General features: G+C 34.6%; 2 protein-coding genes across 2 annotated transcripts; one reads left to right on the forward strand and one right to left on the reverse strand.

Moving 5' to 3' along the window:
• Positions 1-180: 180 nt before the first annotated feature.
• On the reverse strand, positions 181-4,952 carry LOC120632361 (kelch-like protein 40b). The gene is made up of 4 exons (XM_039902215.1): positions 4,584-4,952; positions 3,481-4,502; positions 2,479-2,825; positions 181-2,122 (listed from the first exon to the last, which is right to left on the reverse strand). Exons 1-4 carry the CDS (start codon positions 4,719-4,721, stop codon positions 1,893-1,895), a joined length of 1,737 nt encoding a protein of 578 aa, XP_039758149.1. The 5' UTR covers positions 4,722-4,952; the 3' UTR covers positions 181-1,892.
• Positions 4,953-5,115: 163 nt separating this feature from the next.
• On the forward strand, positions 5,116-15,516 carry LOC120632362 (DNA repair protein RAD51 homolog 1). The gene is made up of 7 exons (XM_039902216.1): positions 5,116-5,542; positions 10,787-10,986; positions 11,473-11,620; positions 11,713-11,921; positions 12,580-12,709; positions 14,292-14,429; positions 14,966-15,516. The coding sequence occupies exons 1-7, from the start codon at positions 5,456-5,458 to the stop codon at positions 15,071-15,073; spliced, it is 1,020 nt and encodes a 339-aa protein (XP_039758150.1). The 5' UTR covers positions 5,116-5,455; the 3' UTR covers positions 15,074-15,516.
• The last annotated feature ends 3,470 nt before the right edge of the window (positions 15,517-18,986 follow it).

An 18,986-nucleotide genomic window follows, 5' to 3' on the forward strand; every position in this document is an offset into this window, starting at 1 on the left:
AGCACAACTCCTTACGATTAGAATAATGGGTGCTTATAGGAAATAAACTAAATTTTTTCTAACTTATCTTATAATTTAAACAATATTTTCATTACTTTTTAGTTATAAAATATAAAAAAAGCAAGTGCGGTAAAATACACAAAAACAAACAAGATAATCGTTTTATGTAAGTGTTTTTATTATTTTCTTAACAATAGTAAAATAGTTTTTTAAAAAGAATAAAAATATTGTTTAGTCTATACGTATTCTTCGTCACCTCAAATTAAATTAAGTACCGCAAGGATAAAATAAATAAATAATAAAGCGATTCATTTTTTTAAATAGTTACAAGCCCAAGCACAGAATATTTTACAGAACAAGTTTGTGGACATTACTCGCAGATGTAAGGACTAAGGCGGACTAATGTTAAGTTATAGCGCTATTCTTGTCGTATTGAAAAATAAGTTAAAAAATGCTCTCCTTTAGCTCCATTTAGATTTGCTGTCCCAAGTCGATCGCATAGAAGGTAACTACTATTTATATGGTATGGAAAAAGCGCCACCTAATTACAAAATTCGGAAACAACGTTGTCAATAGATTAGATTTCACACGATCGCAGAGAAGTAAACGTAGATTGAAAATCTACCACTTTGAACGTGGTGAAAACGGCATTAGCTTCGTGTTTAAATTCGCAGGAAGTAATAAAAGTGACGGAATATCTTGTTTTAAGATAGAAAATTTATAATATTATAAGATAATCTATTCAATATTTTTAAACACTAACAGCTAACCAGTAAAAACAAAAATTTGAAAAATAATGGTTACACGAAAAGTCGGTCCGGTCTAAATTTTTATAGTTAGTATAAAAAACTCAACTGTATGTTAGTGAAACAGTTAGCACACGACAGGCAGTGCTACTGTTCAAAGCTTTGTTGTGGATCTTGCAGATAATTATTTCTACCTACGTATCTTTTCTATAGCGATAGACGAGATACTGGATAGACATCTCGTTGTCCGTAAGCTCGGGCTGGTAAACCACCCTGTGCACGTCATTGTTCAATACCTTGTTTTTATTTTTATTATTAATATTATTAATGCGTTGCACTTGTTGTTTTGGTTTTTTTTTTTTGATTTTTTTTGAATTTTGATAATTTTTGTAAGTATGTAATTTATTTTTTACCTGTCTCCTACTTTTTGTGCTGGGTACAAATAAAGTGTAGCACTACCACACTTGTACTTAAATTTACCATGGTCTGTTTCCGTTCTTCTTTTTAATAATAGCCTGTAGTAGACAGAGAGAAGCACGAGATTTCTATAGTAGTTAAATTATATTGACAATATATAGTTTCCTTGACCGATTTCCCTGAACGTGCTAACCATTAGACCTACAGCCAATTGGTTATTGATAAAATACGATACCATCATCTCCTATATTTCATTGACTGCCAAAGATATAAAGACATGAAAATTATATAAATTCTTCTAACTTGACATTATTATCAATAGTATATAACATTGCACTGGACTAAAGGCCTCTCCCAACATGGGCAGACAGGTTGATTACAGTATATGGTAGTAGTAGCACAGAGAATGCTACTGCCCGTCGCCTTATATTCCCTTACTGGCCTCGTTCGACACCCAAGTGAAGAGGTGGTGAGAACTGAACTCAAATCTACCGTCAACACACAACATTACACAACACATTTTTTTTGTTTGTTTTATTCCACTACAAGTGAGCCCTTGATTGCAATCTCACCTACTGGTAAGTGATTATTCAGTCTAAGATCAGTCTACGACGGGCTAACATGTTAGGGGTATGGCATTTATATGAAAGTAAAAACCCCTAATTAGTTTGTACAGTAACCAGCCACGGCCGAAACCTTTAACCTAGACATAACAAACTTACAATATTATCACAACGTTTCTGTTTGCCGTAAGAGGTATTGTTTATGATACTGAGGAAGATCTGTACACATTGGGGGCATCGTCATAACCAAGGAGCAAGACCCGGCTACGTCATTGACCCTCATATTTTCCATTTTCATAGTAAGGACTCTTGGCTTTTCATCAGCTAACTCATCTTTGTACTCTTCCACTGTTAGTTCATCGCACTCTGTTTGTGTGAATACCATAAGACAGTTACCTGTAACCAAAAAGATAATTATGATAATATCTCAAAAGTTATTCAGTGTTTTGTCATACTACTTTTCATTTTTGTAGAGCCATGCTAGCCATGAATGTGCAGTGTGGTGCAGTGGTTGAGCTGAAAGTATGAGATAATAATTATAACAAAAAGAATACCTGGTAAAGTTTCTTTTGAGTTTCTTCTTAGATCAGGGCATTGACCCTTAAAACCTTGCTTTTGAACCCTTCTAGTATATTATCAGTACCATGTACCTGCACATTTTTATGCAATGTATGCATCTATGGGCGGACTTTAAACAGAGACACCAAAAGAAAAAAATATTAATGTTAGTATGGACTACTAGATTTTCTTACCTAAATTGCACATTGCGGCTGGTAAATTTGATAAGGATGTAATTGGTTCCAACTCTTTATCTATTCCTGGTCTAAACCTGTATAGTTTTCTGAAATAACCTTGCATACAGTATATGTAGTTGTTATATGACCTCAGAAATGTCATTCTTATATTTGTGCGTACTGCCATCTGCCAATGATCCTTGTCTTCATAGGTTTCATAACAATAAATGTTTTTGTGTCCCGCTGCATAAACTCTGTCATTATGTGTACAAACTGCTGGGTTTTGTATGGCGTCAGGTAAATTTGCTATACTTCTACAGCTTCTTTCTTTTAAATCGTAGACAACTGCAGTCTCTAACACTACCCTGAAAAACAATTTCATCATCTTCAATGAGTCTCCTCTAAAACTGAAAATGGTTGAGGACACAGTCCATCACAATGGCCAAGTGTCTGCGCTTGGCCATTGTAGACTGGTAGACTTCACACACCTTTGAGAATATTATGGAGACTTTTTAGGGATTCAGGCTTCAAGTGATTCACAATGAAAAACGCTTGTAACTCTAAAATGTTATACATGGGTGTCAGGAATTGAACTTGGTTCCCCCAAAACGGAATCTAAGGTTTACAAATTCCACAATCCAGTGATCACAGGACACACATTTACACATAAATAATAATTTAATTTACAGTAAGTTAATGAAGCAGTAAATCAATGCATATAAGAATTTTAATGAACGTATTGCACTTGGCAATAATGCTCATCATCATAGTGATAAATAGTTTACTTAGACCTCACTGCTGACCACAGGCCTAAAACTGTGTCATAAGAGACATGAACACTCCATCTGCTATGGTGATCATTTTAATAAACTCAATTCAGCTACTTTTAAGAGCACTTCCAGAATATGTCAGGCTGCATAGGTTGAACATGTTGAGATTTGATGTGAACATAACAATTTATTACTAATATTAGCATCTAGGTCTATTATAAATATATACACTCATCTGGAAAATACAAACCTAAACTCACCTACACCTCCGACTATATAAAGGAGATCTCCAACAGTTGTAACACCTGCATGTCTCCTTGATGGCAGCTGCACACCAAACTGTGTCCATTTCTTCTTTAAAGTGTCATAAACCTTAACATCTCTCATGAAGATCCCTGTCCCTCTTCCATGTTCACCACAAACAATTACAAGTTTTGTCAGACCCCAAGCAGCAAGATTCCAACCCCAAAGGTTCTTCTCTGCCACCTCTAAATACTGTTCAAAGCCTTTGTCCTCTTCAAAAGTATACAAATAATGTGGTAATAATTCTGGTTTGTGATTTTTCAGTAACTGGCAGGGTACCACAGGAATATATTTAATAAGGCGGGTTCTACTATCTTTTACTATACTCAATGATTCAGACCAAACATTTTCTGAGAACTTCTCGCATAACTCTGTTTTATGCTCACGCAAACTTGATTCTGATATTTGGAGATTTTTATTAGTTATATTCAAGAGACAATCTATGATTTCTGAAACCAAACTGTCCGAAAGTTGACTAACATAGTCATTCAAATATTCCCGTATATCCATCAGATTTCTATTAGCAACACTTTTCATGTCCAAACAAGCAAGTACTAATAAAGTATCGTCCAATTTATTGTTCTTGCAAAGCCACTCAAACCCAAATTTAAAAACATACAATTCATTTTGAGAATCTAAATAGGGGTGGGACAGATACCATACTAATCTTTGGATTGTAGGAATGTACTCTGGTTTCATAGAATTGAAAGAATACAGTCCATAAGCAGCAGAATACTGTTCTAAATGTGTATAAGACGCATTTTGAGCAATTGCCATAGTCTCAATCCAGTTGCTCTCACTCAATTGAATATCTAAGACATACTGTATCTGCTTGGTAAGTTCTGTTATTTGCAGAAAATTTGCTGCTATTGCAATTTCACCAATTGTTGAGAGTGGATATTCAGTAAGAAGTATCATACCCATTTGCATGTATTGAAGTATAATACTTGTTATATTGGGATCTAGCATCTGAAATATATAAAACATTTGTCTATTGAGAGAAATGTCGATTAGCACTATTTACGTTAAAAACATAATCATATAACTTACATCAATATTAATTTCTTGTTTTTCGCTCTCTACGTAATACCCACTAAACATAGCGCGAAAATAGTCACTATATTCACACAGAAGGTCTTTGTTCACTTTAAAAACCTTATCACCGATTCGTAGAGAAACCTCTTCCATTTTCTTTTAATATTTATTTAAAACACTGACGAATGAAGATTAGCAAGCTTTTCCGATTCTACCATTAATTAATTTATATCGATAGAATTATATATTCGTCTACAAACATTTTCTACTTTTAGTGAGTTTTCGTGATTTCGATTGTTTTTTTTTTCAGGTTACATTTCTGTTTTGAAGTCAAAATGCCAATTGGTATATGATTGACATTTAGTTTTTTTTTTACAAGAACAGGAAAAAGGCTTTGGTCTCTAATTCTTTTAAGATTACAGTCAATTGATTGACAGTTTAGACTGACTATAGTCCAGTGGGCAAGCTGATTGGTTTATATCTGAGAATATGATACGTAGGTACACAGAGCAAGGTTTAAAAAAAACTAAAGTAATATGGAGGGAAACTTTGACATAAAGAAATAAGCACGACTTGGCATTTGGCACGACCTGTTCTTTTATTTTATTTACCTCTTTGTTATTAATTTAAATAAATACGTTTCGTTAAACAGACTGAATTTGACGGTGACTTAAGACTTCAATGTGTTCAAACCTATTCGCAATAATTCTAATACTATCTCAACTGTCAAAAAGTTTCTACAAATTATAAAGACAAAGTTGAATGAAAGCTGCAAAAGTACAAACAAACAAATATCGATGGTTTCTCTGTCCGAATATTGCAACTTTTATAAGAATTTATTTTATTAGTTATTTGGGAACTGGGTGATTCGTGTGCTATTTAATCAAATGACTGCTGCTACAGCATCCGCAACAACTGTAACCGCCGACGAAGATCTAGAGGATTGTGGTCCCCAGCTGATCAGTAAACTAGAGGTAAGACTGCGACCGAAAAAAATGGAAGTTGCCCTTTCTAACAATTAGTCTATCGAAATGGGAACCAATCAGTTCAGAGCCCATGAATTTTATTGCAAAATAAATGTTTCGTGTATGGGACAAGCTGTGATTGGCTAGCAGTTAATCTGCCAGCATTGTGACTAGCAAACTAAGCACATGTGGGCACATAATTCACAAGCAACTCTCACTGAGGCTATGTCTTGTGTGGAGCTGGAGCGTTTTATAATAGTGTGTGTGTACCATCCCCCCTCAGGTGATTTCAACCAATTCGAGGATGTAATGGAAGATGTCCTTAAGCGATTGTGTATGTCTACTAAAAATGTAATAGTATGCGGGGATTTCAATGTTGATATCTTATTACATAATACTACTACGACTAGGTTGTTAAACTTATTTAAATGCTTTAATTTGAATAATGCTTTCGATGAACCTACTAGAATCACAGCAACTTCAGCATCTTGTTTAGATAATATTTTTTTTAACTGTGATATCTTAGGTAAATCGATATTAAACAATTTAAGGTCAGATCATTGTGGCCAACAAATTACTGTTGTTGGTACAAATAGAAATAAACATATTGTTAAGTACAGGCCGATAACTCAGAGTAAACTAACGCGATTTAAAGGTGAAATATCAGCCAAAATTCCTGCTCTCTTTTTTGAAAACTGTCATCCCGACAATCTTTATCGTACGCTTTTCAATCAAATAGAAAGTGCATTTAATAAAGTATTTAATTTTAAATACATAGATTCTAATAAAAAAATGAGGTTTAGTGATTGGGCGACTATAGGCATTTACAAAAGCAGGGATAAGTTGTATGAGCTATATGATGAAAAACAATACAATCAGACTCCAACTTTCCTTGAATATGTAAAAAGTTACTCCAAAACATTTAAAAATGTTTGTAGACAAGCTAAGTCGCTATACATTAAAGATCGGATAGTAAAATCTGAAAACAAAATACAAACAACCTGGAAAATTGTTAATAATGAATCTGGGAAAACTAAATCTCGAGACGGAAATTTTGAATTAATTATTAATAATAATATGGTAACTACTGATACAGAAGTTGCTAGTACTTTTGAAAACTTTTTTCAGAATGTTCCTATTTTGTTAACAGATTCACTAAATTCCTCACCTACTGCAGCTCAGAATTTATTAAGAGGCAACATTAATGAGTGCAAAGTTTTATTTCATTTCAAACATATAGATGCATCGGATATCAGTAAAAACTTCAAGTTGTTAAAATTAAAGAAAACAGGTGATATATGGGGAATGTCGGTAAAGGTAATATCTCAAATTATTGACGTCATTGCTCCTCTTTTAGCCATAATTTTCAATGAATGTGTTGATTTAGGTACTTTCCCGAACCTAATGAAACATAGTAAACTCATTCCTCTATTTAAATCTGGTAATAAAAATGATATAAACAATTACAGACCTATCTCAATCTTACCAGCTCTTAGTAAGATATTTTAAAAAATTATATTTAATCAACTCTTATATCATTTTAATGTAAATAACTTACTACACCCTGAGCAGTATGGCTTCACTAAAGGTCGTAGCACAACGGACGCAGGCGCTAAACTTATAAAACATGTTTATGATGCCTGGGAATGTTCACAGAACGCCATGGGTGTTTTTTGTGATCTATCTAAAGCTTTCGATTGTGTTGATCATAAAACCTTGCTTCTTAAGCTAAGCCACTATGGTATCCAAAACGTTGCACTAAATTTGGTTGCCTCTTATCTCAGCAATAGAACCCAAAGAGTTTGCATAAATGATGCAAAGTCTCAGGGTTCAAATACCTCAATGGGTGTCCCACAAGGCTCGATTTTGGGTCCTTTTCTATTTTTAGTGTATATAAATGATCTACCGTACCATGTCAGTGGAACATGCGACATTGTATTGTTTGCAGATGATACATCTCTAATTTTTAAGACTGATAGGAGTAAAGATAACTCTGACGAAGTAAACCGTGTTATGTCGCATGTGTCGCACTGGTTTACAGTTAACAACTTACTTTTAAATGCAAAAAAAACAAAGTGTGTCGAATTTATCTTACCAAATGTAAAGAAAATTGATAAAAATATAATGATAAATGGTGAAACACTAAAAATAGAGACTTCCACAGTTTTTCTGGGCGTGACCTTGGATAATAAGCTACAGTGGGGTGCCCATATAGATTCACTAGCGGGTAAACTAAGCTCGGCTGCCTACGCAGTCAGAAAAATTAGACAGATTACTGACGTTGAAATAGCTAGGCTAGTTTATTTTGCGTACTTTCATAGTGTTATGTCCTATGGAATCTTGTTATGGGGTAAAGCAGCTGATATCGAAACTATATTTATATTGCAGAAAAGAGCTGTACGGTCAATATATAAACTTAAATCACGCGAATCCCTCCGTGAGAAGTTTAAAGAAATAGACATACTTACTGTAGCTTCACAATCTATCTATATATATATAATGAAAATGGTTTTCGTTTGAGGCTCAATCACGCCTAAACCACTGATCGTATCGACATGAAACTACCACCATTCGATGCGAAATTTTTCCTAGATGGTTTATGGCTATCTATTTTTTGAATTCCAACATTCCTTCATTTTTTTATTGCTGTTTTACTTTTATGAACATTTATCCCGCTAATAAAAACAAAAGATAAGCATTTTCTCTTGATTCTTTTGTTTTCATGGATTTCAACAGAGTGTATTAAACGGATTATGGTTTTTACATTCAGCTAAGAATCTACTCACGGTAGTGGAGAACGGCTGGACCAATTGGGGTTTTTTTTATCTTCAGAATTGTCAGGAGAAAATTTTGTATGTAAGAAAATTTTAAAAAAGCCCGATAAAAAGTTAAAAATTTCGATGATAATCGAAGAATTCCCATCTATATAGTCACTCACCACGAAATCTCGGGAACCATAAGACTTAGAAACGTGAAACTTGGTAGGAATATTACTTTTGCTATGTAGAGGTCAGCTATGAATAGATTTTAAGAAATTCATTCCCCAAAGGGGATTGCGGGTATGACGGGAAATATGGTAGGAATCTTTTATTATTCACATAAAGAACATCTCAAAATGGATTTCAATAAAGTCTACTTCCGACAGGAATTGCGGGGGTGGGTGTTAAAATCTAAAATTTTTATTTCTAACCTGTAACTTCTACAGACTCCAAATTTGGTGGGGATCTTCGTGTATGTAGGGATATTCGTGTATTTCCTTACAACAATCGTCTTTTTGGCAGCGGAGAAAAAGTCATTGAGAGGTTTCAAAAACTTAACTTTACATGTAGCTATCCAATCAACGGACTAAGAATTTTACATTCATTTTACTTTTGCAGACTACATAACCGACGAATTCTTTTATTGCGGGATCGCGGAAATGTAACAGATTAAAATGAATGCATTTTCCAAGCACATGAGATGTGGAAAAGAAATTTAGTTACTTATTCCAATAGAATTCATAAAAAACATGCACAATTAATTTTCTATAAAAAATTGATGTCACGGAGAAAATTTTAGTTAACAGAAAATTCGTCGCACTTGAACCTAGACAGATTTCAACTTCACATATGAGACTTGCAATGACTTTAACTTAAACTTTCAATGCTCATTTCAAATTTTTTTCTTCATGTCAATTATTATTAATTTTTGGAAGAAAGGCACGGAAATGTTATAATGATTGCACATTGAAAGTTACAATGAATATTAGTGAGAAAAATCACCTGGATGAAAGATACAGGCTAAATCGATGGAATTTGGAATTTGAGTAAGTCTAAACAATATCGATGCTTACAGTTCTATCCGCGGGGCCTATTTATGTTCATACAAAAATAAAAAAAAAGGAGAATAATAAAAATATGAAAAAAATAAATAAAAATGAAACATAAAATGTAATTTATTTCCTTTTTTCAATTCGTCCAGCGAAGCGGGCGGGAAACGGCTAGTATATTTATAACAATATAGTATTTGTAAGACAACATATTAGTCTTTATAAACAAAAAGTGGACATAAACAGTCGACTTACAAGAAATGGTCATAAATTAGTGTCATCTGCATATCGTCTGCGTAAGGTACAGGGATCATTTGTGGGATTGAGTATACGCTTTTATAATATTATTCCTAAGGTGATTTTGGACCTGCCAATGCACAAGTTTAAAGAATTTGTTAAAACACATTTATTACAGCGAGGTTACTATACAATTGATGAATTTTTTAATGACAAGGTTGCTTGGAAGCATCCGGCTCCGCTTTCAGCTCTCACAAGATAGAAAAATGAATGTTAAAATGCAAAATGTAAATTGTTGATGTTGGAAAAGAGCAACTGCTGAGTTTCTTGCCGGCTTCTTCTCGGTAGAATCTGCCTTCCGAACCGGTGGTAGAATCACTACAAACAGACAGACTTGACGTTTCAAAAGTGCTTATATTAGGCCTACTTGAAATAAATGAATTTTGAATTTGAATTTGAATTTTATGTTTTGATAAGGCTATTTTTGAGCAGTATGTGCTGGTGGTGATGCAGTCATTAAAATGTTTTTAAACATTTTTAAATATTAACTAACACTAGACATGTTATATTGCTGCCTCAGGACTGGTTGAGTAAACAAACAAATTTTATAAACTGCAGTTTTTGCTGATAAATCATTTCTTGTGCTTTTTGTACTTTTGATGATTGTCCAGTTTATTCTTGAACAGATTCATTGATAAGTCACTACATCTACAAGAAGGCGTCCCACAGGTGTATAACTACATTCTGTGGTGTATACTGAGAAAGTCGTACTCATAATGTTGCCTGGCAGAGATTGCTACAAAGCGATAAGGCCACCTTTTGTATTGTACTTCAATCTTTGTATTTCTTTTCTTCTTTGATGTGCCTAACTTCCTATAGCGGTGCAGAAAGAGTTAAATAAATATTAATAAATAGTGATCAAAGGATTAGATGATGATGTTGATGATGAAGTATGTTATCTGGATAGTAGAGTACTGGTATATATGGTGATACTGTATACTCCATCTATAATGTACTCAGAGGCTCATATGCTTCTAAATTTTCTTATACAACACATTGAGTTGTTATTTCAGCTGTCGAATAAAATTAATGATAAATAATATTTACCTATTATAAAAAAATATTTTACTTATATTTAATAATATAAGTAAAATGTTTTAATAATGTGTGTTAGAAGTTAAAAAGAAACTAATTAACTTATTTTGAAGGGAAATGGTATCACATCAGGTGATGTCAAAAAGTTGGAAGAGGCAGGATATCATACAGTTGAATCTGTGGCATATGCCCCTAAGAAATGGTTGATCACAATAAAAGGCATATCTGAAGCAAAGGCAGACAAAATATTAGCAGAAGCTTCAAAATTGGTACCTATGGGATTTACTACAGCCACAGAGTTTCACCAAAAAAGGTAATTTTTTATTACACTTATTATTTGGTCTTTCCAATTTGGCTTTTTATTAGAGGTACTGTCTGTCTGGGTGCAAAAAGTTGAGAAATTACCAAACAGATTTTCATACTTCTCATTAATCAATAGAGTGACTCATGTGGAAGGTAGTGTATATCTTATTAAGGTTTTCTGTAAATTGTCTGAAATTAAAGATGTCATACCAATTTGGAGCTTTACTGGCGTAAGCCGCGAAAATGATTGATGATACATTAAAATAATGTAATAAATGTTTAAAGTAATCATTATTATCTACAAAAAAGTCCAGGAGGATATATGTCTAACTGTTTTGGTTAAGTCACAATAAACACTTTTTGTTATTATTTGTTAAGAAAATATTTAAAAGAAGTTAAGTTAGAAATTTGAAAGCTGTCTCTCTAAAATGCCTATTTTTATTATTATTCATATGAGAGCAAATTTAAATTTTATTCAGATAAATATTTATTTCAGAGCAGAAATTATACAGCTGACAACAGGTTCAAAGGAGTTAGACAGGTTACTAGGAGGAGGCATTGAGACAGGCTCAATCACAGAGATATTCGGGGAGTTCCGCACAGGAAAAACACAGTTATGCCACACACTGGCTGTCACTTGCCAGGTAACATTAATATTGTCTGATTTAAACATAGATTATAGATAGATTTACGCTTCTGTGTATGTTAACAAATATAACAAAGACTAATTTTTCAGCTGCCAATAGAGCAATCGGGTGGCGAAGGGAAGTGTATGTACATAGACACAGAAGGTACCTTCCGCCCAGAGCGGTTGTTAGCCGTTGCACAACGCTACGGTATGGAGGGAGCTGCTGTACTCGACAATGTGGCATATGCCCGAGCATACAACACAGATCATCAGTCACAGTTGTTGGTGCAAGCCTGCGCTATGATGACAGAGTCCAGGTAGATATCATATTTCATTACTTCACCGACAGTGGTAGGGAAGGCAAAACAATTTGACCAAAACCCGCATTAATGCTGTAGAGGTATCCAGTCATATTATTATGAAATGTTAATTTAATTTTTCATAATTTTCCTAAGGCAGATTCTACCGAGAAGAAGCCGGCAAGAAACTCAGCAGTTTCTCTTTTCCAACGTCAATAATTTACATTTTACTTTTTAACATTCATTTTCTATTTTGTGAGAGATGAAAGTGGAGCCGGATGCTTCTAAGCAACCTTGTCATTAAGAAATTCATCAATTGTATAGTAACATGCTGTAATAAATGTGTTTTAACATATTCTTTAAACTTATGCATTGGTAGGTCCAAAATCACCTTAGGAATCATATTGTATTATAATATGATTCCTAAGACTTCCTAATTTATTATTTTATATTTGTAATCTGGATAAGTATTAGTGTGTATTAGTGCGTAAGTATGTATATAATAATAATACATAATAATCCCAATCGGTTTCCCTTGGTTTCTTCTAATCCTAATGTTGCCTGGAAGAGATCGCTACTAAGCGATAAGGCCGCCGTTTGTATCCTACTTTTTAAATTTCTTCTTGTTTTTTTTTTCTATTTTAGTGTATATATAGAAATAAAAAAAAAATTGCAGGTATTCCTTGATAATAGTGGACAGTGCAACGGCCTTGTATAGGACGGATTACTCCGGCAGGGGAGAGCTCAATGCGCGACAACTGCATCTCGGCAGGTTTATGAGGATGCTTCTCAGATTAGCCGATGAGGTATTTACTTTTATGTAAATTTCTAGCTTCTATAGAGTATTCGGCGATGGGTAATCAAGCGTTCGACAACACACAAATAATAAATAAATATACAACGACAATACACACATCGCCATCTAGCCCCAAAGTAAGCGTAGCTAGTTTTATGGGTGCTAAGATGACTGATGAATAATTTTATGAATAGATAAATACTTATAAAATCCAGATAACACCCAGAAACATTCATGTTTATCACAGAAACATTTTCGAGTTGTGGCATTCGAACCCACGGCCATAGACTCAGAAAGCAGGGTCCACTGCGCCAATCGGCCGTCAAATGAAAAGAAGAAGGGTATTTGACTGTATTAAAAACGTCACTTGTGCTGGTATTATGAAAATTAAGCTTAAGTTGCTATACTCTGCGAAAAGCAGGAGCATATGTATGATGTAATTTATAATTTCTTTAATCTTTATACTACACACTAAAGCAGATCTTCGGAAATGTACCCTCTACGCACGTTTCGCTCAGAAACCGGAGCAACTTAACTAAATATAACACCATACAGATTCCCCTGCTTTTCGCGGAGTATAGCAAATTAAGCTTAATTTTTTACAATATACCATAGAATTTCGCAAAGTAACGCATGCTTCTATCCCATACTTGTTCTGGTGTAAACCTCAAAGATTATTATTTTACAAAACTAGAAAATATAGCAAAAAATCATAAAATAAAATAATTTTTATTTTATTTGGTGGTGGTAAGTGATGATGCAGTCTAAGATGGTAGCGGGCTAACCTGTTAGGGAGTATGGTAGTTATACCCCTAATTGGTTTCTACGCGACATCGCACCGGAACACTAAATCGCTTAGCGATGTCGGTAGGGTGTTAACTAGCCACGGCCAAAGCCTCCCAGACAGACCAGACAAAATAAAACCTTTAAAATACTGAAAATCGTGCCGAATTAAACTTATTGTTGGCTCTAAAATACCCTATTCTAACGTCGTTCTGTGAGAACATCCCAAGCCTCAAAATGGAGATATTATACAACGTGTAAATGAAAACCGAAATAATACTTCACAGGCTTTAGACATTATGTACTGCCTCTGAGACTTATTTGTGAAACCGAAAACCTAAAAACTGTTAGGTTTTCGGTTTCACAAATATAGTAAGAGTAAACCACTGCCATAGTTTTTAGTGAAAGAAATCAGATACATCACATGCAAAATTAAAATCATGTGACTCCTGTTACTAAATTAGGTACGCGTCGCGTAGCGTAGGTACTATGCGCGTGTCGCTCTTTTATCTTCAATAGGGTTGTCAAAAGGAAACACTTAAAAGTTTTGAATTCGTTTGTATGGAAAACTAAATATGCTTCTTTTGATTTAATATTCTCACAGGGTGATTCCTTATGAAATATACTTATGCATTTTTCATTATTATATCGTAATTCTGTTACACGTTGTATAAAACTATACATAGATAGATCAAATGCTTACCGCACGTAAAATTCTCATTGACATATAGCTATGTTAAGGTTGCCCTCACATATAAATACTGTTAGCGCTAAATATGGCTTCGTGAACGCGCTTTTCATATTCACAGTTTGGTGTCGCGGTGATAATAACGAATCAGGTGGTAGCGCAAGTGGACGCGGTAGGCGTTTTCAACGCGGACACCAAGAAGCCGATCGGTGGGCATATCATTGCCCACGCTTCCACCACTCGACTGTACCTGCGCAAGGTAATATCATGTTATTTTTTTTTTATTTCGCTACATGTTCAAGCCACTGACTGCAGTCTCACCTAAGATGTTCTTATCTGTTAAACGCTATATGCTATTTAACACAACAGTAAGGCTCTTTAGGATTGTGGAGCCCGTTAAACAAAGAAATAGTGCAGGCGGGTGATGCGACGCAGTGGGTCGGGGTATATTGTGTTATAGAATCGCTGATGAAAATTGTTGTGGATTCATCAGAGCGCGTCCACGTAAGGAGCGTTGCTGTTTTTCGTTCTGAAGGTAATTGCCGGTGTTATTACAGTCATATAAATAATGTACCTACACCTCATGCTTAGAGATAATAATAATAGCTTTATTGATCTTTTAGAAACTACATATTACATTGTAATACTAGAGAGATATGTCACTGCCAACATGGAATTATATTTGTTTGTTTTTACCTTGTTTAAGTTTATTTTGTTACCTAATTTTAAGACCCTTCCTCTTACAGTTTTCTCTTCTGCCGTCTAGTAAGCACACACACTTTTTTTTCATTTAAGGGGAGGGGAGATAATCGCGTGTGCAAGATATACGACAGTCCTTGCCTACCGGAGACCGAGGCGATGTTCGCCATTAGCACCGAGGGAATAACCGACGCCAAGGAGTGATTGTAAGCATAATTAATAGTGGTTATTTGGTTTAAAATATAAATAATTAAAAAAAAAAAAATAATAAACGGCTATACCACGATAACATTGCATCCCATTTAAAAATTGTCGACATTACATCTCATATTTTAACATTAATTAGATGTGAAATGTTGATATATCGCGGTTTTATGAACTTTATTTCACCTGAAAAAAAAACAACGTACAATATGAAACGGTATTAATTACACATGCATTATCTACCAGTCAACCTCGGTTCATAAAAAAACCATGCTGATTGCTAGAAAACTAATAAATTTAGGGTATATTTGGATTTTATTGGCAAAGAAAACTGTTGATATTAGATTTGTATACCACTGAATTGACAATATTCTTATAAGTATTCAGTCATAATATGTGAATATTTTTGTAAATTGCTATTAAAATTTAAAAAAATATGAAGACTAATTCGTTTTACTTACCTAAATGATAGTAGTTATAAGTTTTTTTTTTGTGCAAACCTCATCATAACCCTAGCAGATCCCACTGCTGGGCTGGGCTCAATTTGGGGGGAAGGGGTACAGACTTTCTTCAATGCCATCATAAACTTACATTAGGTCTGCAACTATTTGGTATGTTGGTCTGGCACTGCCTACCCTAAAATTGATATATAACTCGTATAGGAGAAGGAGAATTTTGCCGTTTTATGCAGTTTACCCGCTGTATGCATACCCTGGTAAGAAACCCAGTGCACGCCACTGTCATCATTTGATTATTTTTGTAAGATATTTCAATATTTGAATGGCCACTGGATGCATCAGTTTTGCCTAGACGGGTTACTCATCGTAGCGTATAGTTCAATTTAAAATATCGAAACATACCGATGGAAACAAGAAGAAACACTTATACCTATATGCCAGTAGGCCAATAAAAGAATAATGAAGGCAAAATATTGTATTCAAACACCAACTAAAGTAGGTACATTAATTAACACTAAAATATGATCGTTAAAGCACTAAGTTTGTGAAAGCAAACCAGGCTACAGACGTTAGATAATACCACACAATTTGTACGACTATGATCCAGTATGCAGATCATACAATATACACTTGAAGCGGCGTCAGAAAATTCATCTTTACGATATAAGATTTGCACGCTTTTAATCCGCATGATCGTTTCAGAGTACCATCGAAATATGGCGTCACAGTAAAATGCGACTTACGCTACTCGACATTAAAGTCTTATATTCTGTACTTGCTTTTATTAGTGCGGCAGCGATTATTAATGAATTCTAGCTTCCGTGATAATAAAGTTTTATTTAACAAATGTCCGTTTGGGAAAACCTAAGGGACATTTCTAACATTTACCTCTTCGAGTGTCAACGTCCTTATAGATATACTTTAACGTATGCAGCCTGTATATTTAAACCAAAGTAATAACTCTGAATCAATAAAATAAGACTATTGAAATAACCAACATTTAGTAGTTATTAATTAATGTACAAAATTATTTTTTTTGCTATATTTTAATATTAAATATATGAAAATCCGGCCGCTTAAAGATTGCGTTCTACGTTGACATAACCTTGTTTGTGTGACTTGGCAGTATGAACAAAAAATACCGTTTATCATTTCATTAAGATAGCAAAATTATGTTAAAAAACTAGTTGTTTTAAGTTATTAAGGAAAATAATTCGTTTAAAACATACATACTTCTATCGTAAAACAATACCATCAAGTTAAATCCTGCTAGGAACGCATTCTTTTAACGACCAAGTTACAGAACAGAAACACATTTCATTACATAAGCATTTTAAAATGAGTAATTCATAACATTTGAATATCTATATTATATAATATCATACTTAATCTAATTAGCATAAGAGAAATGCGTATTTCGAAATATTATTTTCCCAAACAATGTCCTAAGGGCCGAAACGCACTGAGCGTATAAATCAAGCGCGCACGGCGCGGCGTAAGAAACGTCTAATAAAACAAATACCTAGTAACTCAACTTGTGAACTCAATTTGTGAATTAATAATAAATAATAGGTAGAAATTGGCAGCCGGGCGGGCAGTTATGATAAAAATGAGCGAGCTCATCCCTCTTTTCTATTCAATTGAATTTAAAGATCGATTAAAAAAATGCTTGATTCAAGCAGTTTTCGTTTAGTGTAACAGTAGAGGTGATGATAGCCCAGTTGGTAGGAATTGGAATTCACTTTCGGAGGGCCGAGTTCGAATCCCAGCACGTAACTCTGCAAACTTTTCTAGGTTATGTGCGTTTTAAGCAATTAAAAATATCACTTGCTTCAACGGTAAACGTGAGGACACCAGCATGCCTGAGAGCTCTCCATTATGTTCTAAAAGGTGTGCGTAGTCCACCAATCCGCCCTGGGCCAGCGTGGTGGACTACGGCCTTAACCCCTTCTCACTGTGGAAGGAGACCCGTGCCCTGTAGAGGGCCGGTTTTTATGAGGAACAGTAAATAATAATATAATGCGATAATGGCCTTCGCATACCATATCGACTCAACACCAACTCTACTGATATGTAAATAAATGTAAATAATTTGACACAAGGTAGACTGACAAAATAAAACGACTTGACGGGAGTCAACTATTTAATTTGGTTCCATATTCACCTTTCTATCATCGAATCTGCAAGGCATCGTATGGATCTGCTTCGTTGCGTAGTTGATGTCCGATGGACACTTACAAAGCGTTTTGTTTCCTCGTTCCTAATGAGCAGCGCAAATATCCAGCTTCCGTCTTCCCTGATACCTATAATATGGTTTCCTTAAAATCAAGAGTGAATAGGTAACTTCTAGACAAGCGCGGTCCATCCTAGGCCGCATCAACACTTATGTTCGGGTGTGATTGCGGTCACACGCTAGTCTTTAGATTTAAAAAAAAAGTCAATAAATACAAGCAGCACAAAACCGTAACGTTTGAAAATCTCTGGATATAGGTCATGTGGTTCAGAGAAAGCTTTATAATACGTTAAAGGAAGGTTTGGAAGAAATCATAAACGCGCAATTTCTAGACATTTGTGTGCCTCTAGACCAGGGGAGCGTTTGAAATCCACGTTCCTTCTACTAAAATTATTATTTATGCATCAAAAGTACTATGCGCCTTGTAAAATCCAGAACAAAGTTTATTACTTTTCGAACTTCATGTGTTTCGATGCACATAATCCAACATTCGGTATCAGCAGTGGACCTGCACGAAACTACACTCTTAGCTAACTTCCACATTCCCAAACTAGATGGCGCCACAAAGATCCTGCATCGCGCTAACGAAGTGTTCAAAAAAATTGAGAATATATACAACTATATACCAAAGATAAATGGCAAAGATTTTCCTATTGTAGTAGCGTACAACGACGATATAAAGTTTGAATTAAATACTCAAAGTTTTGGCTTGGTTAAGCAGGCTCGGTGTAATGACGTATAAGAAGAAGAAGAAGAAGAATGACGTATATTAACATAGTAGGTTTAAGTGGAAACGTCTAGAGCGCGTAAAGCGACGTAAATAAATCCGCACAAGATACGCCTGGTGTGTTTCGGCCCTAAGGTGAATGTCGAATGTGAAAACCAATGTGATTACAATATTTTATGCGATGAGAAAGATGTGTACACCCAACCTGATGTGGTTTCTGGTGGGATATAGCAAATGTGCCCGTGCCATTCATACTGGTGTGCAAATATTTATCACAATTCGAAATGACTCAACAAATGTGACGTCGGGTAAACCTTAAACATGCCCAGGCCGAATAACATTTGTTACAAAGAACAACCAACGCGGCATTAGCAATGTGATGTTTACAAATTTGAATGGAATGAGTATATTTGCTGTTGCCAATGCATCCGTGCCTTAATAGGTATATATATAAATACGTACTACAATTTCAAGGTTCATTGCATATATGCCCGT

The sequence above is a fragment of the Pararge aegeria genome, chromosome 19, assembly GCF_905163445.1.
Source record: "Pararge aegeria chromosome 19, ilParAegt1.1, whole genome shotgun sequence".
Lineage (NCBI taxonomy): Eukaryota > Metazoa > Arthropoda > Insecta > Lepidoptera > Nymphalidae > Pararge > Pararge aegeria.

What these genes read in the sequence shown, in the direction of transcription:
- LOC120632362 (XM_039902216.1), top strand. Translation starts at nt 5,456, where the DNA reads ATGACTGCTGCTACAGCATCCGCAACAACTGTAACCGCCGACGAAGAT. An exon ending in AGCTGATCAGTAAACTAGAG is followed by an intron (nt 5,543 to 10,786) that starts GTAAGACTGCGA and finishes CTTATTTTGAAG; the next exon opens with GGAAATGGTATCACATCAGG. An exon ending in CACTGGCTGTCACTTGCCAG is followed by an intron (nt 11,621 to 11,712) that starts GTAACATTAATA and finishes CTAATTTTTCAG; the next exon opens with CTGCCAATAGAGCAATCGGG.
- LOC120632361 (XM_039902215.1), bottom strand. Translation starts at nt 4,721, where the DNA reads ATGGAAGAGGTTTCTCTACGAATCGGTGATAAGGTTTTTAAAGTGAAC. An exon ending in AACAAGAAATTAATATTGAT is followed by an intron (nt 4,503 to 4,583) that starts GTAAGTTATATG and finishes TATATATTTCAG; the next exon opens with ATGCTAGATCCCAATATAAC. An exon ending in AGCCGCAATGTGCAATTTAG is followed by an intron (nt 2,123 to 2,478) that starts GTAAGAAAATCT and finishes TTTTGGTTACAG; the next exon opens with GTAACTGTCTTATGGTATTC.